Source organism: Drosophila novamexicana, unplaced genomic scaffold (genome assembly GCF_003285875.2).
Source record: "Drosophila novamexicana strain 15010-1031.04,08,12 unplaced genomic scaffold, DnovRS2.1 tig00004554-arrow-pilon, whole genome shotgun sequence".
Taxonomy (NCBI): Eukaryota; Metazoa; Arthropoda; class Insecta; order Diptera; family Drosophilidae; genus Drosophila; species Drosophila novamexicana.
Genome location: NW_020825051.1, coordinates 1,286,800 through 1,305,169, shown reverse-complemented (window position 1 = coordinate 1,305,169; position 18,370 = coordinate 1,286,800). Strand labels below are relative to the sequence as shown.

At 44.3% G+C, this 18,370-nt stretch overlaps 3 protein-coding genes across 4 annotated transcripts in view; all 3 read right to left on the bottom strand.

The window, feature by feature from the left end:
• Positions 1-30: 30 nt before the first annotated feature.
• LOC115769648 (centrobin) lies at positions 31-2,546 on the bottom strand. The gene is made up of 4 exons (XM_030714561.1): positions 1,214-2,546; positions 994-1,155; positions 595-932; positions 31-539 (listed from the first exon to the last, which is right to left on the bottom strand). Exons 1-4 carry the CDS (start codon positions 2,375-2,377, stop codon positions 140-142), a joined length of 2,064 nt encoding a protein of 687 aa, XP_030570421.1. The 5' UTR covers positions 2,378-2,546; the 3' UTR covers positions 31-139.
• A 57-nt stretch (positions 2,547-2,603) lies between these two features.
• On the bottom strand, positions 2,604-3,448 carry LOC115769653 (vesicle-associated membrane protein-associated protein A). The gene has a single exon (XM_030714565.1). It carries the CDS (start codon positions 3,356-3,358, stop codon positions 2,672-2,674), a length of 687 nt encoding a protein of 228 aa, XP_030570425.1. The 5' UTR covers positions 3,359-3,448; the 3' UTR covers positions 2,604-2,671.
• A 101-nt stretch (positions 3,449-3,549) lies between these two features.
• LOC115769646 (sterile alpha and TIR motif-containing protein 1) overlaps positions 3,550-18,370 on the bottom strand; it is a 32,490-nt gene continuing 17,669 nt past the window's right edge. Inside the window, exons 3-10 of one of the 2 annotated variants that reach the window (XM_030714559.1) lie at positions 14,618-14,922; positions 14,149-14,554; positions 7,728-9,641; positions 7,480-7,659; positions 7,253-7,416; positions 6,875-7,092; positions 5,417-6,389; positions 3,550-3,727 (exon numbers count right to left, since the gene is read on the bottom strand). In XM_030714559.1, coding sequence (XP_030570419.1) covers positions 3,643-3,727; positions 5,417-6,389; positions 6,875-7,092; positions 7,253-7,416; positions 7,480-7,659; positions 7,728-9,641; positions 14,149-14,554; positions 14,618-14,922 — 4,245 coding nt within the window. In that variant the 3' untranslated portion in view covers positions 3,550-3,642. Of the gene's footprint in view, positions 3,728-3,818; positions 4,082-5,416; positions 6,390-6,874; positions 7,093-7,252; positions 7,417-7,479; positions 7,660-7,727; positions 9,642-14,148; positions 14,555-14,617; positions 14,923-18,370 lie in introns of those variants that run through there. The other variant, XM_030714558.1, reaches the window with a different exon arrangement.

Sequence of the window (18,370 nt, the reverse complement as noted above, 5' to 3'; positions counted from 1 at the left end):
AAAGTTTTTGCAAAAATTAAACAATTTACTTTTAAAACTTCTAAGTAAAAGGGTGTATAAAAATAAAAGCCACTAGCCATGTGGCTACATATAAATTCAGACTTTGAAACTAATTAATATAGTTACAATCGGTTGTATGTCAGGACTTCCAGGGCGGTGGCTTGGAGCCGCTGCTGGCGTTACGCTTTTGTGGCTTGGTGTTCTGTCTGGCGTTCATGCCCAGAATCTCATCGAGTTTATCGAAATCACTTGGGGATTTGCTCAGCAACAACTCAATGTATGCCTGCAGTTTGTCCATGGGCGATGGTGGATCTTTTTTGGCCACCGCATCCAAGTTGTTCTTTTCGGTATTATTGCTGCGCTGTGTCTTGCTCGATTTGGGTGTATCTGGGTAGTGACGGGCATTGTTCAGATCTGGCGATTCGCTGTCCGTTTCACCGCCGGGCAGCTGAAATGTGTGATTGGGTGAGGTAAGTATGGCCAGCGCTTGCTGCCACTGTGCTTCCATTACGCCATGCAGCTTCTCCGCAATGTCCGCACTAAAACTTTTACATAAATATGTGTATATCAGATAAATTATAAAATCTGCTTTACCGCTTTGTCTTATAGGTGCTGAGCTTGAGTTCCAGCTCGTCTATGTTTTTTGATGCATTTGCCAGCTGCAGGCGGTACAGTTCCACTTCCTCGTTGTGCTTCTCCTGCGTGAGATTCAGCTCTTGGTTGTTCTTTTCGTTGATCATCTCCAGCTGTTTGACCGCACGATCAGCTATGAGGCGTTCACGCTCGCGTGCCTCAGCCTTAAGCTGCTCCTCCGACTTGTCCAGCTGCGTTTGGAACTCTTGCAGTTTTTTGGCAACAACATTTTCCATTTGCTGCTGATAGTGTTGCTTCAGTGATTTCTGCTGAACCTCCAGTTTTCTCTTGAGATGCGTCTGGAAAAGAAACCATTTCTTTCAAAAAATGAATTGCACAGACTAAGAAGCTTGGGAATACCTCAATGTCGGTCAGATTGGCCAGTGTCTCCTGCAAGGATTTTCGCTGCGCCTCGAGATTATCTGCGCGCGTCTTTTGCTTCTGATGATACTCTTGCAGCATTTCCTTCTGATGTTGCAGCGTGGAGTTGTCCTTTTCCAGTTCCTCTACACGCAACTTCAGCTGTAGGTAGGAAAATTCTTATTAGGGACCCAACAAATAGTACACGATTCAACTATACCTTTTCCTGTTGATAGTCTACTTTGGCGAACTTGTCTCGCAGCTTGTTCAGCTCGGCGTGCGACAGCTCCTCAGCACGTTTGCTGCTTTGCAACTGCAGCTCCAGCTGCTCCAGTTTTTGTACTGTATCATTTGCCTGTCGCCTGCAACGCTCCAGTTCTGCCTCCAACTTCTCGGTCTTCTCCTGAAACTTAGTGGCCAAGCCCACCGCCTGCGAGAGCTCATTCTGCAGTGCATCGCATCTGCTATGATTGTCGTTACGCTCCGTTTCCAGCCTGTGCAGCGTGTCCCGCAGATGTTGCACCTCAAAGTTGAGCGTCTTCAGCTGTTGGTCTGCCTGCTGCAAGGCTGTGTCCTTTGAACGATCCACCTCAATGGCAACCGAGATGCGTTGCTGATACTCCAACAACTGTGTCTGCAGCGTTTGTACCATTTTCTCCAAATGCTGCCGCCGCAGCTGCTCCTCCTTCAGTGAAGGGCTGCCCTGCAGCGCCGACACGTTGCTAGCTATGACAGTACCTGCCAGATTGCTTTTACCCCACAGCTCGCTGAGGCTGATGAGCTTGTCATTGGCAATGGATGCCGATGCACCCAGCCGAATGCTTGGCAATGAAGTAGCAGTTGGCTGCGAGTCCTGCACCTGAGCCGAGTAACCGCGCAAGCGCAAGTGGTCATCGCTGTGGTGTTGCTGCTGCTGTTGCTGCCAGGCATTGTGGTCATCCAGATAATTGTCGATTTCCAGCAGTATATTATCCTCATTGCGACGACCTCGTGGCGGTTCCACTGAGCCACTCTTGGGTGTCGAGTGCACCATGCCGTGCTGCTCGCGCTGCGGCCTGCTGCCTAGCGCTGTGCGCACTGTACTCGACGAAATTGTGGATATATCCGAGGGTGCATCAAATCGTCGCTCATCCTCCCGCTCCCGCTCCAGTTCCATGTTTTGTAGTCGCGCATTAATTTGATTCAGTTCCGACTTTTTGCTGGGCAACAGAAACTGATACGCAGCTGTTGTCGACGCTGGCAACGGTGGCGGAGGCATGGCAAGTGCATCTGCTGCGTCTGCGCTCATTTTGGCCTCCCGCAGCAAGCGTTCTGCCGTGTCCGTATAGTAATTGGGCGGTATCAGCAACAACAGATCGGTGTCGTCCGTATCGGTATCACTCATAACTCAAACATGGCGATTTACAACTAAATTATGTTCGAGTTCACAAATAAAACATTTAAATATGAAATGAAGCGTACCAAGCGCTCGTTGCTAAGGTGCACGTAAACAAAGGTGTTGCCACAGCTCTGCTCAGTTTGGAGATGTGGCAACGCTGTGCAGCCAGTGTTGCGCAACTGGCAGTGTGTACACACGTAAACAATTGGCGCATTTAAATGGGCCGTTTAAATTGTTTTCTATTTGCCAATAGCAGCTTAAACATTTTGTATTTAATCCCTTTGCTTTAATGTGAGAGGTTTACATGAAGTTCTTGCCAACATAGCCGCCGGTTATAGCAGCTATCAACACAAAAAAAGTGGCCAAGAAAAAAAAGAAGCATCTTCCTTGTTGCTGCCCCAGTTGCTTGCACAATAAGGTTTTCTCTTCCTCCTTTTGCTTGGAGATCGTCTCGACCTGCTGCACCAAATGTTGACGCTCCTCTTCCAGCTCGTTTACTTGTTGTAGAAGTTTTGCCATTGGATCAGTGCCATCCTTCTCCTGATGCTCCCCGATGGTATTGCCTGTATCAGGCTCGCGTACATTTTGTACTCCTTCCTTAACATCGATTAATTTGACTTTGATTTTGGTATCCCAGATACTTGACGGATTTACGTTCCGCCAGAACTCGTGCAAATCAGTCACTGGCTCATTACACTCGGCGGCCTGCATCAGAAACTTATGACGCTGCGCGTTAGTATCCGGAAATATGGGATGGACAAATATGTCAATAGCGACCCGCTCCTCCGGTTTAACCAGGCCCACATTGGGGCGCACGAAGAACAGGCGTGGTGTGGTCGTCTTCAATTTAAATGAAACGCGACTCAGTTTGTTTGGATTAAATACCAAAATTTTTTTGCAAACGGCACGGTTGAATGGTCCTTCGAGAACTAGTTCATCAGCAGGGTCCACGACCAACATGGCATTTGTTTCTAATGACTTGCCCATTACAATATGCAACTTTTGTACAACATATACAAAAATTAAAAAATTAAATTTCTTATTTTCACAAAAAATGTACCTTAACGTAACGAAATATTATTTCCGACTAAAAATCAGTACAAGCGACTGCTTAGCTCTCTGACAGGCAACCAAAATGCACAACCTACTGCGTTTCTCACAAAAGAAGTCCGTAGAAATCCGTTTCAATTGACGTAGAGTATATTTAATTCGTGTTTTTTTCTACAAGTATTATTTACAAGTTTTCAAAATTCGTCTGAGTGCTTGTGCGCCTACCAAAATATCATGCGGCCAGCATTTGGGGACGTTGCCTTCGACAGGATAATATCCGACAGTTCATCGTCCTCCAATTCATTACTATAATTATTTGTTGCGAGCAAATTAGTTTAAGATGGAAGAAACATTTAATTAGTCTGATTTGTGTAGTACACACATTTATTGATTATTTTATTCGCTGTGTTGTGTTTGATTTTAGTTTTAGTTTTGTAATAAATAACAATGAATGTTTCTGTTTTTGTTGTTGTGGTTGTTGTTGTTGAACTGGACAGCTGGACGACGGATCACCCAGTGATATGTTGACGGATTTCGGGATGTGGCGTGATGAGTAGGTTCTTGAATTCGATTCGGGTATGTGCAGGGGGGGCAGGTGCTGGCACAGGCACAGGCACAGGCACAACAATAACAACAAGTACAAAAATGCGCATTTATGGTCTACAAATAAAATTTGAAGAGAAAGAAAAAAAAAGAGAAAAAGAAATATCGAAAAAAGTAGATGGTCGCAATTAAGGTAGAATTTAATTAGCATTGCATTATTCACAATCAACACAAACAAACATTAAACAAACGAATATTAGACAAGAACAAAACATTAAAACATAAATATACAAAATAGAAATAATAAAAACACATACAAGGAATACGTAAAATGAACATGCGAATGAAAGGAATGGCTGATAAAGCAGGGTCATGACCTTTTGGGACAATAATACACAATTGATTTGAATAATTCACATTTTATTTAAATCTAGTCCAATTTTAGGCACTATTTAATTATTATATTTATATATTGCAAAAATCAATAAAATTATGCCTTAAGTCTCTTTTGCTAAAATTAAAATATTGTACAGCATAGTTTCTGGGTGGTTTTTCTTCTTCTTGCTTTTGTTTTGTTACTTTAAAAAGTTTTCGATTATTTTTTATTTAGTTTAAATATCACTTAAATATTTTTGTTTGAAGCCACTTATTGAGTTGTTGTGAAGTTTTTTTTTTTTTTGTTTGATTTTGCGGACGGTTACAAGAAAAAAATTGCATTTGAAAAGAAAATTTACAATTTTTGATAATAAATATTAATCGTAGACTAAAATTAATAGAGTTTTTATGTATTTTTTGTTTCTTTTGTTTAAAATTAGTTTCATAAATTATGTTTTCTTTATATGCAGTCGTTAATAATAATTCATAAATTAGTTTTGCAATTTAAATTCGTTTTTTTTTTTTTTTTGTTTGTTTGCATATATATGAAAAAAAAAAACAACTAATCACAAGGCAAATAGATATTGGCTTTGGACTGTAAGAGGGTGCGTTCAAGAAGTTGTTTCGGGCAACGCAGGCAAGTTTTAGTGGATGCTTAGCTTGACGAGTTGAAACAACGAGCTACGAGAGATAAGTAGAGATAGCGAGCGAATACCATAACCACATAGAGATATAGAGAGAGACAGGGAGAGAGAGAGATTGAGACACACAGTGGAATAGAAAGAGAGAGCGAGCGAGGGGTAGTGTGGCCCAGGGAATGGTTTGTGTGAGTGATTAATGTTGATGCATGAGATTCGTTTTAAATGGCACAAATGTAACGAGCAGCGAGTAGCGAGTAGCGAGTAGCGAGTAAACATAAGTGAGTGAAAGACGTTATTCAAACGAGATGAGTCAGTTGAAAGTAAGTGTGTGCAATATTAGGAAGTAACGAATGGAAGTAGCGAGTAACTAGTAGAAGTAGCGATCAAATGATTTGACGAACGCATTTTTCGCCTTTCTCAGCTGCATGTTGCTTACTTTTTGATCAGAGAGCGCACTTTTTTCATCGTACGATTAAATATCGTCTTATTGTTGGCGCTATTGTTCGATCCCAGCGATGAGTTGGACGTCTTATTGCTGTTCTGACTGCCACCACGATGCACATGCGCCGCCGCCCGCTGCTGATTGCCATGCTGCGATTGCGTTTGCGATCTCACGGACTGCGCATCCTCGCGCTCGCTCTCCGTGGAGCTGACGCCGTCGGGACTCTGGCGATTATAGACGCCACCACGCTGCGGCACCGGTGGTCGCTCCGGCGTCGGCGATTTCGACGAGGAACTCGTATCGCGTCGCTGCGGCTGCGGCGTCAATGGCAATGCCAGATTCTGCATGCTCTGCGTCTCGTCGGCTGGCTCGCTGGGCGGCAGCAGCTCGGCCAGCGTTTGCTTGGACAATATGTGGTCCAGGCTGCGCGACTTGCGATGCTGCTGCACATTGGGCGGCGCCAGAGTCTGTTTCTCGCGTCGCGTCACATGGCACATATCCGCGGCTGCTGCCGCCTCCGCATCCGCATCCTCCGTCTCATCCTCATCTGGCTGCAGCGTGCTCGTCGAGCTGGCATTGGTCAGCGCCGTACTGCCAGCGGCAACCATAGCTGCCGCTGCCGCAATACGTTGCTCCGGCGTGCTCAAGCTATCCTGGCTGCCGGCCGCCGCCGCCTTATCCAGCAGGCCGTCCACGCTGTGCGAGCGATAGCCATTGGCCACGCTGGCATTGTGACCCAGGCCGGCAGCGGAGCTGCGACGCGGCGGCAAATAGGCCAGCGGAGTCATATTTTGCATAGACGCGGATCCGGCGCCGGATTTGTGGAGCAGCGCCGCCTGCTGTGTGCGATATGGTGGTAGAATGTTGGACCGTTTCGCCTGGCCACGCCCATAACTCAATAGGGAGGTGCTGCCGCGCTGGCGGGCCGGTGAAGGGGATTGCCGGTATCTATTTGCCTGGTGATTAGCTGCTCGTGAATTATCGAGTTTCGAGTTTGCAATCAAAATTAAATTAATTATTAATTAAGTTGGTTTGTTTCTTGTTTGTTTTTAGAGTAGAGTAAAGTAGAGAGAAAGAGATGTGGTATATGTGTGAAGAAGAGTGAGTGAGATGGTAAGTGTGCGTGTTTGTGTGTGTGTGTGTGTACTAAAGAGAGAGTTATAGGAACTGCTATGCCTTGGCAGCATTCTGCCAGTATAACAGTTCTTCGCTTAACGAGTTGATCTTGAGGTTGACTTTGTTGAGGGTTGAGAATTTCTTTTTTTTTTTGTGTGTTTTTTTTCTGTTTGTGTGTGTGCTTAATCATAGCTGGGGATATTCGAGGCTAGCCTAAGTGCTCGCGATGGCCTAGTCTACGCTGTAGCTGGGTTTGATTCGCATTCGAACTCGAATTGGAATTCGAATTGGGATTCTGATTCTGATTGGTTGTAGTAGTTGTACTCGTTGGCCCACCTTGTCCGCTGCAATTGGCCGTCATTAGGCCATCCACCACACTGCCCGCGCCACCGCCGACGCCGCCACCGACTCCACCTCCACCTCCACCTCCGCCATTGCCACCACTCTGCTGATAGTCGGAATCATTGCTGTGCATTCTTTGGTATGACACCACGCCGGGGGTACCAGGCGCCATCGCCGCAATGCGATCGATATTCTTTTCGCCGCGCAAAAATCTGCCGCACCGGGAAGAGGGGGAAATTAAGGTTGGGAATGTATTGAGATTGAGTTTGCGCATTAGATAATTGTTTAAATTAATTGAATTAATTGATTAACTAGAGATTTAAGCACTATCTGGTCATCATCCATTTAGTCCTAAATGCGCCGTTAATATACCTTTCGAGCTTATCGATGCACGCATCCTGGTAGTCGTGTATCCAGCTGACGCCGTTAAAGTGCGCCACACTGCACATGTCCTCGGGCAGGTTCTCCGGCCACGTGAACTGCTGATCCATGATGGGAATTATGTTGCAATTGGAGTTCAAGGCGGCCACAATTTCCTATTATATTTGCAAATCACTTGGTAAGCCACTTGGAGTTGATTCGAATTAGTTTGAACTTACGCGATGCACCCAATCCTTGCACTCCTCATCGTTGATGCAGCGATGCAGTGCCTCCGGTGTTAATACTAAGACAAAGTTCTTTGCCTGACGAATACTGTTCAGTAGGCCATTATCAAATTTGCCCGCCTCCAGGCGCTCCACGTCAATGAACACTGAGAAGCCGCGCAGCTGAAGATGAACCTGGAAAGGAATGGGCAGCAGCGGCAGCTGGAGCATAAGCCGAATAGTCTACAATTTAACCCACCCACCTTTAGCAAACTGGCCAGCTGGGAGCCATTGGAGCGCCTGTAGCTGACGAACACATCCAGCGTCTTGGCCATGTTCTCCTCGGACGAGCTGGGCAGCGAGTTCTCCAGATTCTTGACCGAATTGAGAATCCGCAAACGATGTATCGCATTCTTGATGCCGCACTCTGTCATCAGCATATCCTCGTTGACATGGGGCAGGGTGCACTTGTCGATGCCGGCATTAAGCATCGCATATGTGTAGGTGCAGTAATCGGTGCCAATCTCGGCCAGAAACTGATGCATTCTGGCCGTATCCTTGGACGAGTAGTCCGCCATCCGTTTGAGATTTTGCAATTCGCGCTCGAAGCGCTTGAGGAGAATGCCATTGGCAATGCCAATATCGTCGCGCAGATTCTCCTGGTTCAGCTTGAGCAGCAGATCGCCATCCACCTGCGACTCCTCAAACTGGCGCAAATAGCTGTGGAAGCCAATCTGCTTGACCCACTCCTGCACATCCTCGACAGACCAGAGCGGCACCTGCTGGGACAGCTTGTGCGGCACCGTTTCACCAATCAGACGCAGCGCCTGCGCCGCAAACTTCGAGGCAATCGCGTTCGGGCAGCTGGCCACAGTTTTGAGCGCTTCGATGGCTCCGATCTCGTGAAAGATGTCCGTGTTGCCCTGCTTGCGCTTAATGCCCGCCTCCATGCAGAAATGGAAGGCCGCCAGATTGCGCGCCTCCTCGCGATTGGAGCTGAGCACCGGCACCAGACGCTCCAGCCAGTGCTTGCTCTGGCCGTGGGCGTGCGACAGATTCGACTTGGCAAACTGATACGGATCGTGTGTGGTGACAAATGGCTCGACGAGATCCAGACAGCCGGACTTGAGCACTTCCGCCTCGATCTCCTTGTTGGCGACCAGCACGGCAATGGCCAGGCAGGCATAGTACTTGATATTGTCGTCGTAGTGGAACGCCAGCGGGAACAGCCACATGGGCACGTTGCGCATTATCATCGCCTCCTGGTTCTCGGCGCCGCCATATAGCGACAGATTGACTAAGGCGCTGGCGCAGTGACGCAACGTTTCCACGTCGTTGGTGCGACACTTGAAGAGCAGTGCGTCCAAGCCACCCAAGCGGATGACATCGGAGCAGGTGCCCTCGGAATGCTTAAAGAGATGCTCCAGTATGCCTGTGCCGACGCGCGAATGCTCCATATTTTTGGTCTCCTTGGTGCACACGCAGGCCACATTGACCACCTTGTCGAGTCCATTGTCCACCACATGCGATCGATTCTCCGTGGTCAGGCACTGCTCGAGCAGCTGGGCGGAGAAGAACTGCAGATCGTTGTGCTGCACACAGTTCTTCATGAGCAGATCGAGACCCCCGCTCTGGCGCAGCGAATTGCACAGCGAGTAGCCCAGCTCGTGTCCGTGCGTGGGCACCGCCCAGGCGCGTCGGATCACCTCGTTGATCTTCTGCAGATAGACGGACTTCTCGCCGCCGGCGGCCACGCTGCTGTCCTCATCCTGGAGCGAGCTGACAAACGAGGTGAGGACATTCGAATACTTGCTGATCGCCTGCTCGATTTCCTGCTGGCCACTGCCCGCGGTCAGGGATTTCAGATCGTCGAGCTTGAGATCCTTTAGCTTGATCATCTGGCCGTTGGTGGCGGACATTTGCGAGGAAGAAGAGATCATGCTGCTGCCCGTACTGGATACGCCCTTGTGCGTCATCGAGTAGTTCGCCTGTGAGGCCGATGACACATGCTTCTCCTGGCTAATGATGCCATTCGAGGTCATGGTCTGCGATTGCTGCGACTGCGATATGGCCTTCTTGTCCGCCGAGAAATTGTCGCTCTGCACTTTAATACTGGCGGCGGCCACCTTGTTGCTCGCCTGCTGTGTGATGTCGCCGGTGCGCAGCGAGAGCGCCTCCTGCAGGGGGATTCAGAGTATAACAGTGTGTTAGTGATGGGAGATCATGATGCAGGTGCTAGCTGAAAGTGTGGTGGTCAATAGTATAACAATTTTAGCTGTTATACAGCGACATTTGCTGTTGGCTAGCTTATTACTTGCTGTAAATCTTTGCGATCGTGTAATTCATAACTGTTGCACGAAACTGCAAATCGTTGCGACATTCTAACTCTAGCGTATAACATTTGCTTAATTGTTATACAGCGCTAATTTCTGTTGAACTGCAAAGAGCTGCGCGACTATAATTCTATCTTATAACAGTTTATTAGAAAAAGATAAACTAAAAGGGTATTTTGACCTAAAATACTGTTATATTACATGACTTTTGCTTATGAGCTGTTATACCTTGTTTTGTTCTACCTCGATGGGTATTTCACGAATATTTTTCACGTTGTTGTTATTGTTGTTGTTGTTGTTGTTGTTTGTGGTTGTAGGGTGGTTGTGGTTGTGATTGTTGTTGCTGGTGGGCGTGGACGTTTCGGTCGTTGTCGTGGTTGTGATTGTGGGTGGTGGCGGATGGGGGCAGGCGGTGACTGGCTGCAAAGGGGGATTAGAACTTTTACGTACTCTTGTATGGGAGCTAGAGCTTGAGCTTGAGCTAGACGAAGATGACGAGGAGGTGGCCGAGGCGGAGGCAGAGGAGCTACTCATGGCCCCAGACATTCGGGCAGCGGACGCAGTGGACATACTGGCTGTGGCTGCAGTCGTCAGCGGCACGCCGCCCACCACTTGTATGGGCTGAGGGGGCGGCGACAGTGGGGAATTGTGCGCAAAACGGTTAATGGGCGTGCCCATGGGTGGCGGCGATAACGGCATCTCAACAATGGGACTGGGCGAACGTTTGGGCACGAACTCAGATTGGCCGCTCGATCGAAAGATGCCCTTGCGCACGGGCCAAGGTGCCTGATTCTGTGGATTGGACATGCTTCACGGCGGGCTACTTAGCGTATTTAAATGTCCGGCAGCGGGCAGACGTCGACTGACTCAGTTGCAGAATATTTGTGTTCACACTTCGATGTTCTTATTTGAAAATATTTCAGTATAACGCAGCGTGAGCGTGAAAATGAATGTTCTCCGTGTTATATACGTTTAAATACAGTTTTGTTATTTATTTTCATTCACATAAAAATAGCGCACAAATTGGCTGTCGTTGACGTTGCGCTTTCGAGAGAGTTTGTGGTGTGAGTGCGTGTGTGTGTGCGTGTGTGAGTGTCGCTCGGAGATTCTTTGTATTAACATATATATGCACACGCGCGACGTGTGTGGGTGTGGCTGTGTGTGTGTGTGTGTGTGTGTGTGTGTGTGTGTGTGTGTGTGTGTGTGTGTGTGTGTGTGTGTGTGTGTGTGTGTGTGTGTGTGTGTCAGGCGCTGACACTGACCGACAAATTAAGTTTACAATAATTTACAACACTGTTAAATTGTTCCTACTGTTTTACAGTTAACATCAATTAACGAGACTTGACGAATGTGTAAAATGCATGATATATAGATATTTGTACATAACGTAACGCGGATGACACTTGTTTGATCAACTGGTATACATATAGAACTTAACGAATTTTAAGCATATATCTCACATATTTTCTCATACGATAGCCCATGGTTGCTTTTGCTGATTTTCGTTTAGAAGATTGCTCTACTTAAGCTTCGTTCTGTTGTCAACCTTCAACTAGTATTTGTTCGAGTTTCGTTAAGTTTACAGTGTTCTGCGTCGTTTACTTCGTTGTAAGCTCTTTGCACTTAATACGCTTTCGTCAAGTTTTAAATATTTGCAATTTGCGGCCCACTTTCGCTGAGTTATCGTACTTTAAACACACTCGTATGTTTTGCATATTGTTTTCGTTAAGTTTTTTATTTTCCAAGCACACTTTCGTTCATTTATAGCATTCGGAGAATTTCATCACAGCACCCGTGTGAAATTTATGAAACACCGAAAAGTGGTTGCTTCGTTCATTCGCGGCACAAGTGTTATACTATATTTAAAATGAGTCGCGGCGAAGGTCAGGTTCTAATTATGTATGCTTTAGGTTAGTTAAACACTTGTTTCACTGCTTCTTCCTCTTCTTCTTGTATATTTATATGGTATTTGGGAATCGTCAACACGAGGCATTCAATTGTTGTTTGTTGTAATTAGGAAGTCGTTGTCATTTGCCAATGCCCGGTGCCAATAGACAAATTGGTGCAAGCTCTTGTCTATATAGTTCGAATACATATATGTTATATGTATATATGTATGTTTTCCGTATAAGTATATGCAAATGATTATTTGAAAATGCTCGCCTAAAGCGTAACGCTCGCGTCGATCGCTTGTCTGATACTGAGAACTGAGCGGCACTCGGTGCCATTTTATTTAAAAGCAAAAAAATATTCGAAAATAAAATACTGGCGGGATACAAAATGAACGACAACAAAAATTCTATAGAAATTTCAGAGCGCAAATTTCGAGAATAAATCAAAAACAAAAATCAATATATTGTAACTATATAAGTTATATGTGTATCATGGATTTGAAGGAAATTCGATTAAAGTTCTTTTTTTTGCATTTTAAGCAATGGGCCCGAAACTTTTAATTGTTTTGCCTGAAACTATAAAAAAATTCTTTGGATATATCAAAAATCTGTTGCTTTTATGATGGCGGCAAAAACAATTAGGCGTATGGAGCGTGTCTGTTATTGGCCCAATGCCAGCGCCTAATGCCGAACTTTAAACATAAAAGAAGCCCGAAAAAAATAGACATCTTTTAAGGTAGATCCAGTTCCAAAGTATATGTAACTTTGAACCCAATCAGTGCATTTAAACAATCATATTTAGTGGCTGCCAATTTTGTAGCCCACATTTTGTTTATGAAAATACGTATAGCTAACAATATTTTCAGCACAACGGGCAATTGTACATTCGAAATTTAAATGAGTCATTAAAAATTGTGAATAGCTTAGGTTGGAATCAAGGCAGGCAGTTTGTTTGAACCATCGGGAATTTGTTTGAGCTTGCAGCCCTGGCTCGCAGGTTCATAGCTTGGATATCTGGGGAATGCCCCTCAGCTTGCATTCTAGCTGATTCCTTGCACACATTACATTTGCAATATATTTAATGATTCGTTTATGGTTTAGTAGCTGACTTCTGACCTTTAATAGCCGGACAGTATTCATGCAATAGACTGCATACAATTTCATCAGCCAGCTTGAATTGCGTTGTTGACAACCTTTAATGAGGCGCATCATAAAACAATTTATGCTAATTTGTAATGGGTCGGCATAGTTCTAGGCTCGTCGTACCCCTCCCTGCATTGATTGATTAGATAAGCTGGCCACAGCGTTGCCCAGGGAAACGAGTTGTGCAAAAGGTGAAATTGCAGGTGAAATTAAAGTACCTGAATTCTCTTTAGCATGGAACCCTTTTCCTTGCTCAAATGTCGCACTAAGCGCGGACTCCAATGGCGCTGGCACTTGTATAGGAACATGTTACGTATACGCGATGGTATTTCGCGGCAGACTGTTGCCTACTTTTTGGCGCCTCCACAAACATATAGAAGTATATCGATTTTCGTTGGCAATATTTAACAACTTTCACAGCACAGTTTTCAGTTTCGCACGAGGCGGCGCCATTAACAGCTCCAGCTCCAGCTCCAGCTCGGGCTCTGGGTCTTTTGGACGGCGCGTTTGCCCTTATGCGACTCTAACATGCACGCGACGAACTTCGACTGAAAGGAGTGGCCCGGCATAACAGTTGGGCACGTCCGAGCTTTGTTAGGGGTTGTGTCTGGTTATCTAGCTGTCTGGGGGGCGGTTGGGAAGGAAAAGGTTTCGAGTGCTGCGTCACCAGCTTACTGAAAGCTTTGAAAGCTTTGCTGCTGCCTAGCCGAAGATTTAATAACAGGGTTCAATGACTACGATATAGCGTGTAATCAGTAATTGATTGATTGACCGTGTGATTGACTGATTGATTACTTGTTGGTCTGACTGCTACGATACAACATGCAAGCAGCTAAGTAACGTGTGGCGATTAGTTGACTGAGTGACTGATTGATTCCTTTATTGATTACCTAGGTACAGCATGGAGCGACAATTTTGGATTGATTGATTGACTGATTAATTGACTGATAGACTAATTCGGCGATGGTTTGTTTAACTGCTTTGATACAGCTTGTAATCATGACTAACTGATTGACTGACTGAGTGATTGATTGATTGATATTTTGATGGGTTACCTGCTAAGATATAGCAAGTGATTGACTGACTGATTGATTCCTTGATTATTTCTTTCACTTCTAAACAGCTACGCAACGAGTAACGATTGGTTGGTTGACTGACTAATTGATTGATCAACAGTCTTATAGATTGATTGCCTGACAGATTGATTAATTACTTCCACGTTTGTTTGTATGACAGCTACTTTACAGCTTGTAATCAGCTAAGCAACAGTTGACGATTGATGGACTGATTGATCACTTGATAAATAGTTTGCTTACCTGCAGGACGGCCGCATTCTCCTCTGTTTTGACACCATCCATATTCAGACGATTGCTAACCGCTGACGCAGCCTTAGCCTCTTTGTAATCAATATCTCCGGCCTGGAGACGTTTCATTTCAGCCGAATTGCTGGTCGCCTGCTCGGAGCTGAAGCCGTCGGCGACCACTTTTGTGGTGGCCATAGATTTGGAACGCTTCTCCTCAAATTTAATGGTGTCAATCGTTTTATTCGAGCCACTTAGCCCACTGCTGGCGCTCAGCTGTGCCGCCGCTGGATGTGTCAGATCCAGCCCGCTGCCGAAATGTTGATGTGTGCAATCGTCATCGCCATCCGGAGTCGTAACAATGCCGTGGCAACTGCTATCATCATCGCCATCAACCAGATTCTCGAATGAGGCGCGCATTCTGCAAGTAGATACGAATGTGATCATGGTTCAAGCTGCAGCCCCACAAGCAGCTGGTACTCACTTCTTTTTTAGCTGCGTTATGGCATCTTTGCTATTGAGACTCTTGAGGTCATCAATCGATGGATGGTGTCGCGTTTGCGTTGGCGCCGCTGTCAGACGCTCTATTTCCGACATGGACATTTTGATATCAGTGAGATCGCGCTTGACGGCGGCTGCCTTCATTTCCGAAGACGTTGATGACGAGGAAGACGACGAGGACGACGATGATGACGCTTGTGTCGTTGATGATGATGATGTTATATGATGCAAACGCTGGGATTTCTTTTCCACGCGCGTCGTTGTGCTGCTGCTGCTGCTGTTCACAACCTGTAATCGAGGGAGGGGTTGAGGAAGAGAGAGAGAGAGCATGAGACAGATTGAAGAGAATCTTAGTATTCATATGAATATTTGGCTCATTTTTCTTGTACTGATTCAGCTCAGAAACATTTGAAAAATTCGCAAAATGGCCCTCATTTAGCATTTGCGGAATATTTCTTATATGAACATATTCGTATGTCTGTACGATATGTTTGATATATATATGTATGTATATATAGATAATTGTTATTGGACAGTCTGCTATCTGGCCGCGTTTATGGCAGGCGCTTAGCGCCGTCGCCTTTATAAATCACATTTGTTTTTGGGATTGAAATGGCAACGTAGTATAACAGAAAGTGCTGATAGATGGTTTTATTTTAGCTGCGTGTCTTCCTGATAAGCAAATAATGTGATAAATGTCTAATGTTTTATGATTTGTCATTCTCGAATTCACTTATGAGCAAATCCAAGAAAATAACAAAGTGTATCACAATGTCGCAATGCAGATAAGATGGCATAAAAAGAGTATCTGTTCGATCTATATATAAAGATACGAATCAGCAGCTCGAGTATTTTATGTCACAGAGTCTTCCATTACCTTAGACTATATGTGATATCATATGTTATGGAAAACCTATCTACAGCTGATGATGCACAACTATTTAGGCGAATTCAGGCGAATAACATGAGCGAATTTACACGATGCAATATGTATAAAAGTACAAGCGAGAGGCAAGATAAGAGCGAAGAGAAATGACGATCATTCGTTAAATATAAAGCTAAACAATTTAAAGTGGATTTATAACCTACAAATTATATCTCAAAGAAAGCGAGAGGGCAATGTACCAAGACAGTAGATCAACTTTCGTCAAATACCTTAAGAGAGAGTTTCGTTAAATTGAGTGATTGAGTTATGTCCTGCGGTTCGTGTCTGAATTGACTTTCGTCAAATGTCATTTTAGAAGAGGATATTTCAAAAATCTGTTATAGACGCGATCTAAGAAACTTGTTATATGGAAAACAAAGTTTTCACAACAATTTTGAAATATTAAAATGCATTCAAGAATAATTGAATATTTTTACAGCTGCCCTTAACATTAAATAGCTTACATAAATGTTATTTTCTAGCCAATTATTTCTAATTGTCAACATTTCGCAGAAAAATCCAATTTCTATTCATGAACAATCACAATATGAGCTAAATTGAATTGTTGTCTGTAAGATCTGTGACACTTAAGAATTTGAAAAGGTTGTCAGAAACAAGGAACAAAAAATAAATAAAATAAATAAGTCGCCAGCCCACAGATCGAGCAAGAGTTTTTTTTGTTTTTTTTTTTTTTTTGACAAATGTAGCCACATTACGAATCAATTCTAATTTTGGACAGATTTCATTTTGGCTCTTTTTGTGTGTCTTGAAAAGACTTGAGCAGAAGCCCCAAAATGAACAACACGACGAATATTAAGTGTGTGGGTGTTGCTTTTAATAGTTTTAATAAGGCTTGAAGCGTTGACGAATCAAACATTCGAGAATCATTTTAACTAGTATAATTGGAGAGTTTCAAATATAACGTATACGTCATGTAGACACAAACATATTGCTACGATCAGCGAATCTCGTAATACTTAATCAATGTGTTATACGCGACTCTTTATGGCATAATACGAGGTATATACGATTCGACTTATCGCACTTGCCAGGGGAAAAAATTCCCAAGTGCCAAGTGATCGACGTTCTCTTTTATTATTTTTTTTTTCTACATAGACGTTGTTGTTGCTCTTTTGTGTTAGTAAATATTATTGTGTGGCCGAAGGGGCCAGTGGCTGGGCCTAACGCTGCTTGGACATGAAGTCAATTGATTAGATATGAGGTGAGAGCCTTAACGTTTTGAGCACTGCGTCATTTACTAATTTATCATTATTATGTCTTACGGCCTATGTACTAACCTATGTCAGTTAACACGTTGAACTTGTTCGCTGTTTCTGGAAATTCCTTGAAGAGTTCAATTGTAGCTAATATTACGTATACGCCTACGTTGTGCTGGGGCCTTTGGCTCTGGCATATGTAGTTATATATATGAAACTAAATAACGCCTGCGGGGGGCTTATCAGCACAGAGATACACGCACACTCACACGCACACTCACACATGCACAGACGGGCAGACAATTTGTTCGATATATATATATATATATTTGTTAATATATGTGTGTATAAAACTATCTGCCCCTATTTCGCACGCGCAAATTCAATTCTCCAAAGATTTATATATTTATTAATATTTATTTATTTTGTTTCCTTTTTTTGTGGTTTGTTTCGTTGTTCGCTTTGGGCCCAGTTTTTCAATAGCGACGCAGATTTGTGGTTCACACGCTGCCAAGACGCTTCGCAGACTGAACTGAGCTTTCGAGTTAATATTTTTCACGCTTGCCGCGAATAATAATTCAAATGGCACCAAAAATATAAAAAAAGTAATCGTTGAGGTTTCTTTTTTTTCTATTGCTGCCGTTGTTGTTCGTTTTTCGTTTGTACAGAAAATACTGATAACAAGTAGAGTTCGTTTAATTGTTCGTTAATTGGCAAAAGTTGCACTCAACTTTGCGCTTTTCGTTCGATATCGTTGCAAATTATAATTATGTAAATTGTGGTTTAAATATCTATTATATTTGAGGCGCTGCCGTCACACAAAAAAAAATCATTGCACGTTTGGCTAAAATTCAACAATTAAATGGGATTTTGCGACGGTTTCCTTTTTTTCTGCTTCTTCTTGTTTTCAATGCCTTTTTTTTGCGCGACGCTCGCTTCTCGTTCGTTTCGTTAACTAAAGTAAAATGAGCAAATTTCTAGCTGCGTTGCTGGGGCTCTGGCTGGCTAGAGCTTTTGGCGCTGCCGACGTCGACGCCAGCCGATTGTCATTTTAAAGTGCCACTAGCAGCGATCGCTGTGGGTGCGAGCGGGATGGCTAGATGGCTAGATGGCGAGCAGCACAAAGTTGGCGTTGACGTGAGCTCAGCGCTGAGAATTCTAGGAAATCATATTGTAAATATTCTCGCCGGCAACTGTGTAAAAGCAGCAACAACAACAACAACAATAACAACAACAGGAATAGCCAGTAGAAGAACGCGTCGTTTATTTTTATCTATTATCTAATTTATGCAGCGAATTTGTGCATTTCCATAATTCTGCGCTAGCCTCACGTTTCAGTTCAAGCGGGGTTTTCTAATTAACGCGTTCAGCTTAAAGTTTATAAGTATTAAGCTTTATGGAGTCTGTTTTCAGAATGTAAGTGCGTGTGTGTGTGTGTATTTCCATCTCATTTTGTCGCTTACTTATTTGATTAGTGTCGCTCTTTTGCATTCACACCAGCTGGGTGGGGGCGTGACGGAGGGAGAGGTTGCGATTGCTGTTGTCTGCGTGTGTGTGTGTGTGTGTGTGTGTGTGTGTGTGTGTGTGTGTGCCG